The following is a 13,281-nucleotide window of genomic DNA, read 5'->3' as shown; positions in this document are numbered from 1 at the left end:
GGTGATCCACCTGCCTCGGCCTCCCAAAGTGCTGGGATTTCAGGTGTGAGCCACTGTGCCTGGCCACATCAGTATTTTTTAAACTCTTAGTTTAAGCTTACTGACTAAGCCCTTTTCCACACAACATTTCATTTAGTTTAAAGACGCCTCTCCTGGTGGAAAAATTCAATCCCTAAGGGTAACATACTGTGTAATTCCATTTATATAACATTTTGAAATGACAGATTTATAGGAATGGAGAACAAACTAGTGATTTTGAGGAGCTGGGGGTGGGTGAGGGAAGTAGGTGTGGTTATAAAGGGCAGCATGAGCAATTCCTGTGCTGATGGAAATGTCCTGGATGTTGAGTGTATCAGTGTTAACATCCTGGTATTGTACTACAGTTTTGTGGGTTTTTTGTACTACAGTTTGGCAAGATGTCATCACTAGTGTAAGTGACTAGGTAAAGGGTATAAACCAAGAATAAAATTCTAAGGTCCCCCAACCATCTGGATGGACCCTTCCTCTCAGCCAAAGGCATTCCAAAGTTAACCTGAAAAGCTAGTTCAGGCCATGATGGGAAGGGGGAGTTGGGCATGCCTCACTATACCCTCCTTCCTTTTGGAATTCAGGAAGAGCCAACTGGCATTAACATCAACACAGACCTTAAATATGATAAGAAACATTTATAATCTATTCTCTCTGAAGCCTGCTACTTGGAGGCTTCATCTACATGATAAAACCCCAGTCTTCACAACCCCTTATGGTAAAGCAGACATTCCTTCCTACTGATAATAATGCTCTCAACCAACTGCTAATCAGAAAATGTTTAAATCTAACCTGTGACCTGGAAGCCTCTGCTTTGAGTTGTCTGGCCTTTCCAGATCAAACCAATGTAAATCTTACATGTATTGATGGATGTATTATGTCTCCCTAAAATGTATAAAAAGCAAGCTGTTCCCCAACCTCCTTGGGCACATATTGTCATGACATCCTAAGGCTGTGTCACAGGTGCACCCTTAATCATGGCAAAATAAACTTTCCAAATTGATTGAGACTCACAGATACTTGGGCTCACAGGGGTTAACTGGGCTTTCTCTATTATTTCTTAAAAGTGCATGTGAATCTACAATTATAGTCAATTTTTAAAAAGGCAATAGAAATAAATTTTAACTAGAAGAAATGACTACTCTGTTGGATCAATTCCTGCTTTAAGAAAATTTATCTTTCAAATAGTAACAAAATGTATGTGTATTTTGCCATACCAAAAAAAACCTCAAATCATTGCTGTATGAAATAAAAATATCCATTACAATTCTAAATTAGTGAATATAGTAATTTAATTTTCAGAAAACAGAGTTTCCCTTCTGATGGCATAATGGGGGGTTACTACATGGTTTCCTCTTCAGCAAAGTTACTTATCCTCAGTGAATAGGAACATACAAATAATAGGAGGAGAGGATGGATTGCAGAGAATTAGCATATCAGCCCTCTCATTTCCTGATGCTTGTAAATTTGAGGAACCCCAGGTTTAACCCCACATCAGCGGAAGTGTGGGAAAGGACAGGCTCAGACAGGAACAGGCGCTGTTCGAGTACACTCTTATCAAGGACAGTGGTTCTCAAACTCAGAGGGCATCAGACTGCCAGGGGGAACCTGTTACCAGCCACACTTCCCCAGACACATCTCCAGATACTGACTCTGTGGCTTAGGGGTGTGGCCCACAAATCTGCATTTTTATCAAGCACCCCAGTGAAACCAGACTTTCAGGAACACTGCTCTCAGGCATGCTGGGAGCTGGCCTGGATCTGAACCGCCCAAGCAGTGACTGCAGTCCTCAGCAGAACAACAGATTTTAATCATCTTTCCTTAAGGAAGATTAAAGGGATTCTTCTAGTTCAGAAGCTTACAAAGTAAATTACAAGATTAATTGCTAAGAACTGAGTTCACACCAAGTAATGGACTAGATGTGGATGCTTAACTGAGGAGGAGAGAAGAATATTGCTGGCCACCTGCTGTGAGGATGAACCCACTGCCAGGTGCTCCCCAGAGCTCTGGAAAATGACTGGATGTGTGAGGAGGGGGATTTTGAAGGAAGCTGGTCTTCCTGCACTGGTTAGGAGCAGTACGAGAGGTACATATTGTGACCTTGCTTTTTACTCTTTATGAGGACCAAGGTAGCTTGGGAAACAGCTTGTTCCATACAGACAAAACAAATTGCAAACAATAAACATTGCCCAGTCCTAGATACTTTCTCTAAGCTCTTAGTTTTGCCACTGTATTCGGCAAAAGGCTTCATATAAAATAGGAACTTGTCGGGGGAATGGAGAGATGATAGCTAGAGGGTACAAACTTTCAGTTATAAAATGAGTAAGTTCTGGAGACCTAACCTACAGCATGATGATGATAGTTAATGGTAATCTGTACTTGAAATTTGCCAAGAAAGTAGATCTAAAGTATTCTCATCACACACAGACACACACACACACACACACACACACACACACACACACACACAGAAAAAAGGTAACGATGTGAGGCGATGGATATAATTAGCTTGATTGTGGCGAACATTTCACAATGTATACATACATCAAAAAATCATGTTGTACATCTTAAATACTGCATATAGTACAATTTTTATTCTTCAGTTATACCTCAATAAAGCTGGAGGAAAAATAGGAACATTATTCCTGTCTGCTGTCACAGCCACTTTCTCAACTTGTACCCTCTCTCAGATCTGTTTCTGATCCTCCTAGCTACTAACCAGCTTCATTTGTATTCTCTTTTTCACCCGTGTCTGCCTTTTGCATTGGTTTCTTGGCTATGACTTTTGCTTTTCTCAGTAGTAATCCTGATGATTCACTTCAGCTGCTTTGCCCCTGGTCATGTCAAGTACATGCTCTTTTTAGCTTATTGTTTCTCCAGGAACGTCTATACCCAGTTTCATCTGGATGAAGATGCTTTGCTCACCAAGGTGCCCCATCAGCTGGCCACCCCCAAGTGCTGCAGATGGTGGCTGTAACACCATTGGTGAGGAACTTGGCTAAAAGTGGCCAGAGTAGTGTCTCTTTTCTTCTGCCTCTTCTTCTTTCAGCTGTCCAAGTTTGGTCTTATCTGCTTGGACATTCCATATTTGGCCTGTTTCACACTGGGTCATAGTCCCTGTTGACTCTTGTCTTATAGGACTAGTTAAGGAATGGCAAGTGGTATCTTCTAGCATGTCAATTCTAATTGATTGTTATTGGCAGCAGCGAGTGTGGGGTTAAGAGGAGTAGGATCTGACCTCAGTGTGCCATAATCAATTAATCATGCTCCCTAGGGTGAAGATGTGGGCAGAGTTTTGCATTCTGAGAGGCTGACATTTTTGGACTGGACAGTTTCTTCTTTTCTTTAGGGCTGATGCATTCACTGCCAGTGCCTCACATGATCTCTTCGCATTCCTTTACTCAAACCCCAATCTTTTAGTAAAAAAACTATTTCTAGTGCATTAACATTTTCCATTCATATTTGCTATAAAAATATCTGCAAAGCAGAAACTGCAGGAATTGTGTCTTTTCTCCAAAGAGAACATACTCTGCCAAGGCCTTTGGCAGAATCCATTTGCAGCTGTAGTTTGGGAATTGTACAACTCTTCCTAGGTTCATATTGGAAAAAGAGTAGCTTCTGGGCTGAATGCTGTCAGGAAAACTGTCCCCAGTATTCAAAAGCTCTTTCCTTTATGGCTGTTTCTTATCTCTTACTATCAATTGTCCATAGTTACTGATCTCATACGACAAAATGTCTCTGTCTTATAATTGAAATGTGAATACCCAAATCATGGAGGTTCGCACACCCAGTTACATTCTTATTCCCTACACAAAATCAGGGCATTTGACATCCAGGCATTCTTACCCATGTTCATTGTTTCCTACAAAGTATCATCTTCACAAAGGAGCACTCACTCAACTTACCTTGTAGTGGAAGAGAAACAATCCACAGAACAGGCTGTACAAGTCTGCTGTGAGCAGAGAGAGGTTGACTGAAGTGGCGCTGGTTTTCTTTATGACGACTGGCATAAAGCTGTAGAGACCAAACATGCAGGCACTAAAGCCAACGTAGAGCAGTCCTGGGGGAAGAGTAAAGAGAAGGCAGCGTCAGGGCCTCCTCCAGGGTATCTTCAGCATCCACAGCAGGAAAGAAGGGGAAGAGGGCACACCACCTGTCACTCACACAAGGCCGTTTCTCTTTCCCCCTATTCACTGGTGCTTATTATTGGATAACACAGTACAAAAATAAAATAAGATCAAAAAATAAAAATTTAAGTGTGAAAAATGAACTAATCTGCTTCTTATTGCATTGCTGACATTTTGCTTCTTCTGGGAAGGAGTGCCTCTTAGTGGCGATAGTCAGAACACAGAATCAAGGTTTTTGAATTCTCCCAATTGTGCTGTAATCAGCTTTTGCTATTCATCTATTTTTAAACATTTTTTTTAACTCTTAGTTTTTAATTTGAGTAATAGCAACAAAACCGTTTGCTATCATGTATTGCCCACAATGATGAATAACTACGTTGTCTTTAAAGTTGAAGAGCTTGCATGTCAAAGAGACCTGGACTTAGAATACTGAATTGGAATCTTGACTGTGTGGCTTTGGGTGGATGAATTCATTGCTGGGAACACAGGATGATCTGTCAGTCTCTTCCAGATTCGTGAATTCTGTTCTGCCCTACCCACAACACACAGAGTCCTGCCCTTCCATCACATATCCTGGCCTACTGTGAACTCTCACATGTGGGCTTTCATGACCTTCAAATACTATGTGGCCAATCTCTCATCCTCAAAATTTCTCTCTCTTTCTCTGTAATTAAGCCTAGACATGGGTACTCTATTTTGCAGGGTCCCAAGCAGGAGTTTACAGCTAAATCTGTACTTTTCCCAAATGTTGATACAATGCAAATGTAAAAAAAAAAAATTAATACTCTTTTCTCTACCTTGAAAGAATAAGGCATAGGATAAGCATAAGTGCTATAATTCAGTGTCTGGGCATTACAACATAATAAAAACAAACTTTCCAAAGGAATTCTTGATTAAATGTGTCTGGTGTGGGCTGTGGGCAGATTTGCTTCCTCTGACTTATGGATTTTGGGGAGTGTGGTAGGTACCGAATATCTGGTCTTTCTGACTATGAAGACCAGGGATTCATCCAAAGATAAATTGGGTTTGCCCATATGAAAAGTGCTTAAGGGCACAAAATCATCATTGCATATGAAAAGCCACATCAGATCTACAAGAAAATTATTCTGAACATAAGTAAGTAAACTCAGTACAACAGCCCCCTCTAGCGTGGTGGAAGTGCCCTCGGACGAAGGGGGACCAGCCACTTTCCTATTTAGGAAAGGTAAAAGTCCTATGCATAGATTCTATCGCAGTAATATTAGTTTGGTTTTTAATTCCAGAAGTTTGAATTCCCTAAAAACGGATAGTTTTCCTGGATGTGTTTTCATGCTACTTGTAGTTCATTTTCCTTTTAACCAGGCTACTAAAAATGCAATAAATGTTACATAACTTATGACTAATACATGAAAAGACATAAAAATTAATTTGGTACTCCTTAAAGAAATCTGTGACAAGATCCATCCTTAGATTAATCCACTAAAAATAATAAAACTTGATCAGAACACAGTCTAGGCAACAGAGCCTTGTTTCTTTTTTTGTTTGTTTTGTTTTGTTTCTTGAAGGTGTCACTAGTTTAAATACCATGACTGGGTTAGAAAGTTCCAGAATAATACCCTTCCATCATTTTGCGTGGACTTTGACTTGTGGGCTCTGTTGGTAGATTCATTCATTTATTCAACTATTATTCTCTGAGTACTAACTATGCCCTGAGCACTCTGCTATGGGCTAGGAACAATGAAAAACAGGATAGACAGAAAGCTTAGAGTTGCTATTAATGCTATGCAGAAAGACAAGGGTTTCTTAAAGAGAATGGCAGGAGCTTGCTTTAGACAGGGTGGTGGGGTAGGGCTACTTTGTGGAGGTGGCATTTACCTCAAGTGCTGACGGACCAAAAGGAGACTGCCATGAGAGGAGCCAAGGAAACCTGCACACGAAAAGTTCCTGAAAGGGACAGGGCCTCAAGTGTTCCAGATGCTGACCAAGGCCAGAATGGCTGAGCAGAATGAAGAGAACAGGCAGAGGAAGCTGGAAAATTGGGAAGGGAATGGATTATGCAGGGCTTTGCAGGTCTTGGAAAGGAATGTGTATCTTATTCTAGTTGTACAAGGAAGCCATTGAGGAGTTCGCAGCAGGTGACTAAAAGAATCTGATCTACATTTTCAAAAGATGATTTTGGCTACTCTGTGGAGAAGGGATTGGAAGGAGAAAAGCATGGGACCAGTTACAAAGACTAGTCAGAATGGCGGTTTCATAGTCCCGGCAAGAGAGGCTGGTAGCTTGCTTGGTTTTACTTGAAACGGCAGTAGAGAAGGGAAGTGTCTGGGTTTGTGAAGATTCAACAGGCCCTGGTGATAGCCTGATGTAGGTGGTGAGGGAAAGGATAGCATGAAGCATGCCCAGGGGTTCTGGCTAATTTAGAAACTGGGTGAACTGTGACGCCATATACTGAGATGGAGGGTGCTAAAAGAGGACCAGGTTTTCAGGAGAAATAAAATGCTCCATTTTGAGTGTGTTGTTTTAGACGCTTATGCATTATCCAAAAGGATCTGTCCAGTAGGGAGCTGGATATATAATTGGAGGACTCAGAGAAGTGGTGAGATTTTACAAGCCCAGTTGGTGGGCAAAAGAGAGTAGGAAAATAAATACATGGAACTTTGCTAACCATCCTACCTTAGGATGCTTCCAGCTAAAATATTCTCAACCTATTTTTAAATACTGCAGAAATTAGAGGTAGTGGGATAGGAGTGGAATATATACACTATCGCAATTGACAACTAGGTCAACCAATGTTTTTGCGTGTGAATATACTGTTTCCTAAGCAAAGCATAGCCAGCCTAGTTAACACATGATTAAATTGAGAGTTGGAATGCAGCATCGCTGCCCTTTCTTGACTGTTCTTAGATGGACATTAGATAGTTAATGGACATTAACAATGCTTCTGAAAGTCCACCTTTCTGTCCAGGTAGGGTTTTCAATTGATCAGCATGATCAGACAAATGAACTGAATTGCTTTTTGACTGACAACTACAAAATGGCTGCAGTCAGTACATTTATAACAGAGTATGTGTATAAACATTTCCTCTTGGAATGTTCTCTCTGTCACTAAGGATAGAATTTGGTCACTCTTGTGCTTATGCACTAAAGTAATTTAAGCTACAGAGATGGGAAATACTATTATCAGCTAATATGGATTGTGCACTTACTATATGTCATGTACTTTATGTACAGTAATTAATCTCCACAACAGTATGATGCTGATAACTATTGCTATCCTCTTTATATAGGTTAGGAAATAGGCTTATAGATTCAAGAAACACAGTCCATACTGGGTTAAACAGAGGATATGTTATATGGAGTACAAGTTACAAAGGTGTTCAAATGGGTGCTGGGGAAACAGGGATGGTGAGACAACCTGAAGATTAGCAATAGCAGGGAGTTACTCATAACCCAAGAGCTAGGGAAATACAAGAGGAAGGCCACGTTACTTGGGGTCATAAGTTAGGGAAGCCCAGCAGGGGTAGAATCACAGAGGAGACTCAGCCACATCTAGAGGAGATCTGACCCCAAACAGAGGGATACAGAGAGAAACACCGGTTTCTTTCTTTCTCCCACCTCCAATCTTCCTCGACTGCTTCCCATTGGCCAAAACTGACTGGAATCCAGTTGACAAGGGAGGCTGGGATGTGGATTTGCATAAGCAGAGCAGAGGAAAGGGTGAAAGATGGATCTGTGAGTAAACAGGCAAAAGACCAGCTTATAGAGGTTAAGTAACTTGCCCTTAGGTCACACAGGCAGCCTGACTTTAAATTCTGAGTACATAACACTCATCTATATTGTTTAATTATTATAAAGAGAAATAAAGTTTTGAAGGAACATCCTATTTGACTCTAATCAATATCTCAGTTAATATATTATATATATATATCTAGAGAGAGAGAGTTACTATATATATATAGTATGTGTCTGTATAGGCCACATATATTTGATCTCATCTTTTTCTTTGGGAAAAAGAAAAAAAAAGATGCTCTGACGAGCATCACCTCAACTCCCCAGGCCTCAGGTTCAACATGGGTAAAAAGAAAGGTATACTTTTTTTTTTTTTTTGAGACAGAGTCTTGCTCTGTTGTTCAGGCTGGAGTGCAGTTGTGCGATCCCGACTCACTGCAACCTCCACCTCCTGGGTTCAAGCGATCCTCAGCCTCCTGAGTAGTTGGGACTATAGGCATGCACCACCACACCAGCTAATTTTTGTATTTTTAGCAGAGACAGGGTTTCACCATGTTGGCCAGGCTGGTCTTGAACCCCTGGCTTTAAGTGATCCACCCGCCTCAGCCTCTCAAAGTGCTGGGATTACAGGTGTGAGCCACTGCGCCTGGCCAGGAAAGGTGTATTCTTAATTATCCTCTAGGTCTTTTCCTGCTCTGTAATCCCATAATTCCATATTCAGGGAGAGGCCAAATCTTTTGTTTTGGCCTCCAGGAAAAATACTAAAACCAAAACCAAGACAAGCATCAACCACAACACCAAAAGTGAAGAAGGTTCCTGCATACCACAAGCCTGTGCTCACTGATCTGCAACACACTTTTTCTTTTCTCTGACATTTGACTTTCATATCGATTACACTTGTTCACACATTCTTTAGCACAGTATGACCCACAATATGACAGTATGACCCATGGGATAAAGGGAATGTTTAAGTTGTTTATTAGACTTATGAATGTGACTCTAACATTCCCGCTCCCCAGGAGGGTATTCTAGCGTATGAGGTCATACGTTTGACTTGAATTTACTGATTAGATCATCACAACCAGTCTTTCTGTTCAGTAGAGTAAAACAATGGAATAAAAACAAACAACAATAACTATTATCCTCTTGCTTTTAATTGCTCTGTATTTTGCAATTGACCAGTGTTTTCGGAAAATAACAAAATCTGTTTTTAAAAGTGCTTTAAGCTAAGAAAATAGAAAACATGTATCCCAAAGGAAAAAAATAGAAAACATATTTATTATCCCAAGGAAACAAAAACAACAACCATCTTTCCACTTTGATAAAATGGCAACCACATGAGTTATCTAAGAGATTACACAAAGTTAGATTACTAATGTGGAGAGTGGGGAGGCAGAGAAAATCATTGACAGACGCTGAGAAATGAAGATCTCTTGGATTCTGTTCTCCTAAACAGAAGAATGTGAGCTTTCCACCAGGACATAGTCATCAGAGCTTGGCCTCTCAGGTGATTTCTCAAGGAGTGTGGGGTGGGTTTGAGAGGGTGCTGACCTTCCCTTGATGTCTCCCTGCCTCTCTGGCCCATGAATTGCAGTGGTTGCTATGCCATCTCCCAGTTCCACAGAAAGAAAGTGCAATGTCAAGCTTAAAGTCTCCTGCCATTGTCTCCACTGCTTCCCTTTTGTCTGTATTTTGTGAGATGAGAGAGGAAAGAATAGGACCATCTTTGTTGCTTGTCATTCATTCATTTGCTCACTTAGTAAACATTTATCCCCTGCATGCCATGTGTCTAGAATTGAGCTAACAACAGAACCTTGCAGTAGGTCAGGGCGAGATAATGAGGGCCAAGGAGGCCCTGGTGTAAACACATCCCAAATGCAACCCTACAAATGCTTCAGAAAGAGGAAGATGAGTATTTGATTTCCCCTCGAGGCTATTTTTTGTTGATACATAATAATTGTACATATTTCTGAGGTACATGTGATATTTTGATACATGCATGCATTGTGTAATGATCAAGTCAGGGCACTTGGGATATCCATCACTTCAACCATTGATTAATTTTTTTGTGTGTGTTGGGAACATTCTAAATCTCTTCTAGCTATTTTGAAATACGCAATAAATTATTGTTAACTATAGTCACCCTACTGTGCTATGGAGGCCATTTTGGCCTCATTTCCAATCAGAAATTAAATGGATGGCTCTGTAATGTGTTCCTTTTACACTGTCCTTCCTCATCTTCAACTATAGGGGACTGACGTTTTAATGGCAATATGAGAGCTCAGAATAAAACTATCTTTTGATGACTCATTTAACTAACACTGAATTATAACAGAACCTCAGTGGATATGCACATGGCATCCACATAGTTTGAGGACAAATTCTTTTTGATCATTACTATTATCATCAATATAAAATTAATTTATACTCACGGACCACTGCATGTGAAGCGCCACCAAGCACAGGTAACATTTTGTTTTCTGGTGTTGTGGGTCACAAAGACAAATGCTTTCTGTAACCTGCATCTAGTTTCCTTTCCCTGTTGCCCTCCTCTTCTCTCTCCCCTTGCCCTGTTGATTTTCCTTTAATTATATCATTCTGTAGCACAACTGGAGAGAAATTAAACGGCAGGACTCTGAGACACAGGGCTGGTCAGCCCTCGAAGTGACTAGAGAGAACTCCTAGGGAGAGTCAGGCACAATTCTGTGGCTCACAGTGTGCCTTCAGAGGGAATGATGTCTGCAGTAAGTTGGCCTCATGTGCTTAGGGGATGGGGACAGGTAGGTAAAGTGACGCACGGGAGTTTATGTTTTTATTGTGTTTCCTAATGGACACAGAATTTGGCTAAGGTTGTATCAAAGTCATAGAAGGGAGAGATGGCTTAAGCAGCCAGCTTCAGTGTGGGGAAGAGTCTGTAGTGCCCTCCCTGCCACTTGCATTCACTCTGCACACATTTTCCATACAATTCCATAAGCCACGTTACGTTCTGTGCTCACTGTGGAGACACGTTCTGAGGGTATTAAATGTCAGTCCCTTTTTTAGGGCTTGCTGAGATTGATCATGAGAGCATCTCCTAGTATCTTAAATCCTTGTCCTAAATTTCTTTGAGGAAAGTGGTTTTAGAAACAGGTGGAACCTGAGAAGTCCTGGATGACTTAACTAGCTCAAAGCATGTCTGGTATTTTCTAAGTCCATTTGGAGATCAATTAACCATTTCTTTTGTGCAAACTGCTCCCTTCTGAAAGGTTTTTATGGGCTCAGAATGCCCATTACATTGTTTCCTTTCATGGTTTTTTGTTAAATTCAGTTTTTTTTCCTTTACTAAAGTAGCACTTTTTAATGGTCACATCAGTTTAGTGTTTCTTGGCTAAGGCAAATTGCTGTCATTTATGTGCTATCACTGCCTCAGGCCAGTTTTTTTTTTTTTTTCTGTTGGTCTTTAACCTAATAACACACTTCTGTGTCTCCCCTAATGGCATCTTGGCGATGATAATGGGCAGAAGCTCAATTAGGAAACACTATGAATCATACAATTTAGTCTCTCAGAATGTGCAGGATTTCCTAAAATGATGAAGGGATTTCATTTTCCCTTGTCCCCTACCATTCTAAATCCCTTCCTTGTTTGTGCTCCACCCAACCCACATCATTCTTCAAACACATTTCTCAGGTTATAAAAAGAGCATCTTAGGTGAGCCAACTCCTTACCTATTTGCCAATCCCAGGGCACCTTTAACAGCTCCTTATGCTCCATTATAGCTCTGCAAATTCAAAGAAAATGAACCCGATGAGCAAGATTAGAACGCACTCTACTTTCGTTCTTTCTTTTTTTTTTTTCACGTATCAGATTTATACAAATAATGAAGCAACCAGATGAATTTCAGAAAGAATTTTGGGTCACGTAGAAGCAAGTCTAATTAGGCAGCCTGCGGTTTTTCCCTGAAGAACCTGGTCCGTGTGTGAGGGTGTGCCACAGGGCCCTGGGGAGCTCAACCCTTCCTGCCCTTCTCATCCAAACAGTCTGCCTGCAGCCTTTGTTTCTGCTTGACAGATGCTTTTTGAAAAGCAAACCGTGAGGTTCAGAAAATGTCTGTGCTTGCAGGTGTAATCAATTTCTGATTGAGCGTTTTCTAGGGCAATGATTCTCAAAGTTAAATGTACATGGCAGCCATCTGGAGAGTGTGTTAAAATACAGTTTCCTGGTCCCAACCCTAGCAATTGATTCAGAGATTCGGTGAGATCCATGGATGTGCATTTCTGGCAAATTCTCATGTGATACCAGTGCTGCTGGTCAGAGGACCATATTTTGAGAACCACTGATTTAGAAGAGAATGGGGAGGTGGCACTGGCATCACTCCACCAGCATTACTTTGATTCCAGTGAGCCCTCAATATATCCCACTTGCCAAGGACACCCTAATGCCACTTCCATTATTTTGGTGGCAGGGTCCCCCAAAGGGAACACTCAACTCTAAAAGACTATAACTGAAGTAAATGAGCACTAGATCTCTGAACATATTTTTTGGACTCAAGAATAATAACCCATAAAAGAAGTCATCTATCTACAAAATGTTGGCTATGAATAGTTGAACTAGGTAATTCCTTTTCCTCTCACAAAGCTGACACACCAAATTTAGGGGCTTTAAAATGCCATCACTTTCAAAAATGAACCCCAAATAAATCTTTCTCAGACTGTGCCTTGTTTGCTGTGAAGTTTTTCACGAGTATCTCAAGACAACAAAATTTGGAGGATTGTTGAAACAGTCTATTTGTAAAACCTGTTTAAGGTGATGCCAACTATCTTCCATAAATAATTTCAGACACTGAAGCCATGCAATTAGAAAGTGCTTGCTTTGTAGAAAGAGACTGGTAAAATCAGAATTACCTGTTTGTAGAAAAGGATTCAGTAAAATTTGACTGGAGGGTATACTATCATTCTTTATATCTTTCATGAAGCTAAAATATTGGTCTTTACCAGTGGAAAATTCTTTGATTGAAACTTATTCTCATAAAAAATTCTGAGGCAATAGTCAGTGATGACTTACCTGTTTCAGTCATAGAATTACTGGAAAACTGGTGCTTTTGACTTTGTGGTGCTTAGTGAATGTCTGTATTATATCTTCACCTTTTTAAGGAAAACAGAAATGCTAAATTCTAAGAGATAAATTTGAAATATGGTCCACCCTTGCAAATCCATGGGCAGTAAAATCACACATTTATAAAAGGATAATTTTAAACTATAGGTTTTCTACTGGTGGTTGTCACTAGTAGACAGAATGTTCCTTTCTGCAAATGCATTGAATTGGGGCATTTATGCTTAGTTTTTCTACTTCTCTAAGTAATAACCCACTCATTGGTTTCAGAGAATCAATCCTAACGCTTCTAATGCTTTCTAGCAAACTATCTTCAACGTTTTATAAAAC

At 40.4% G+C, this 13,281-nt stretch overlaps 1 protein-coding gene across 3 annotated transcripts in view; it reads right to left on the bottom strand.

The window, feature by feature from the left end:
• Positions 1-13,281, bottom strand: part of SLC35F1 (solute carrier family 35 member F1) — a 398,950-nt gene that overhangs the window by 25,384 nt on the left and 360,285 nt on the right. For all 3 annotated transcript variants that reach the window (XM_074036935.1, XM_005551675.5, XM_065543251.2), the window contains 2 exons: positions 11,568-11,620; positions 3,933-4,087 (listed from right to left, as the gene is read on the bottom strand). In XM_074036935.1, coding sequence (XP_073893036.1) covers positions 3,933-4,087; positions 11,568-11,620 — 208 coding nt within the window. The remainder of the gene's footprint in view (positions 1-3,932; positions 4,088-11,567; positions 11,621-13,281) is intronic.

Source organism: Macaca fascicularis, chromosome 4, assembly GCF_037993035.2.
Source record: "Macaca fascicularis isolate 582-1 chromosome 4, T2T-MFA8v1.1".
Lineage (NCBI taxonomy): Eukaryota > Metazoa > Chordata > Mammalia > Primates > Cercopithecidae > Macaca > Macaca fascicularis.
Note: the sequence above shows the minus strand (reverse complement) of the source record. Positions and strands in the feature narration are given on the sequence as shown.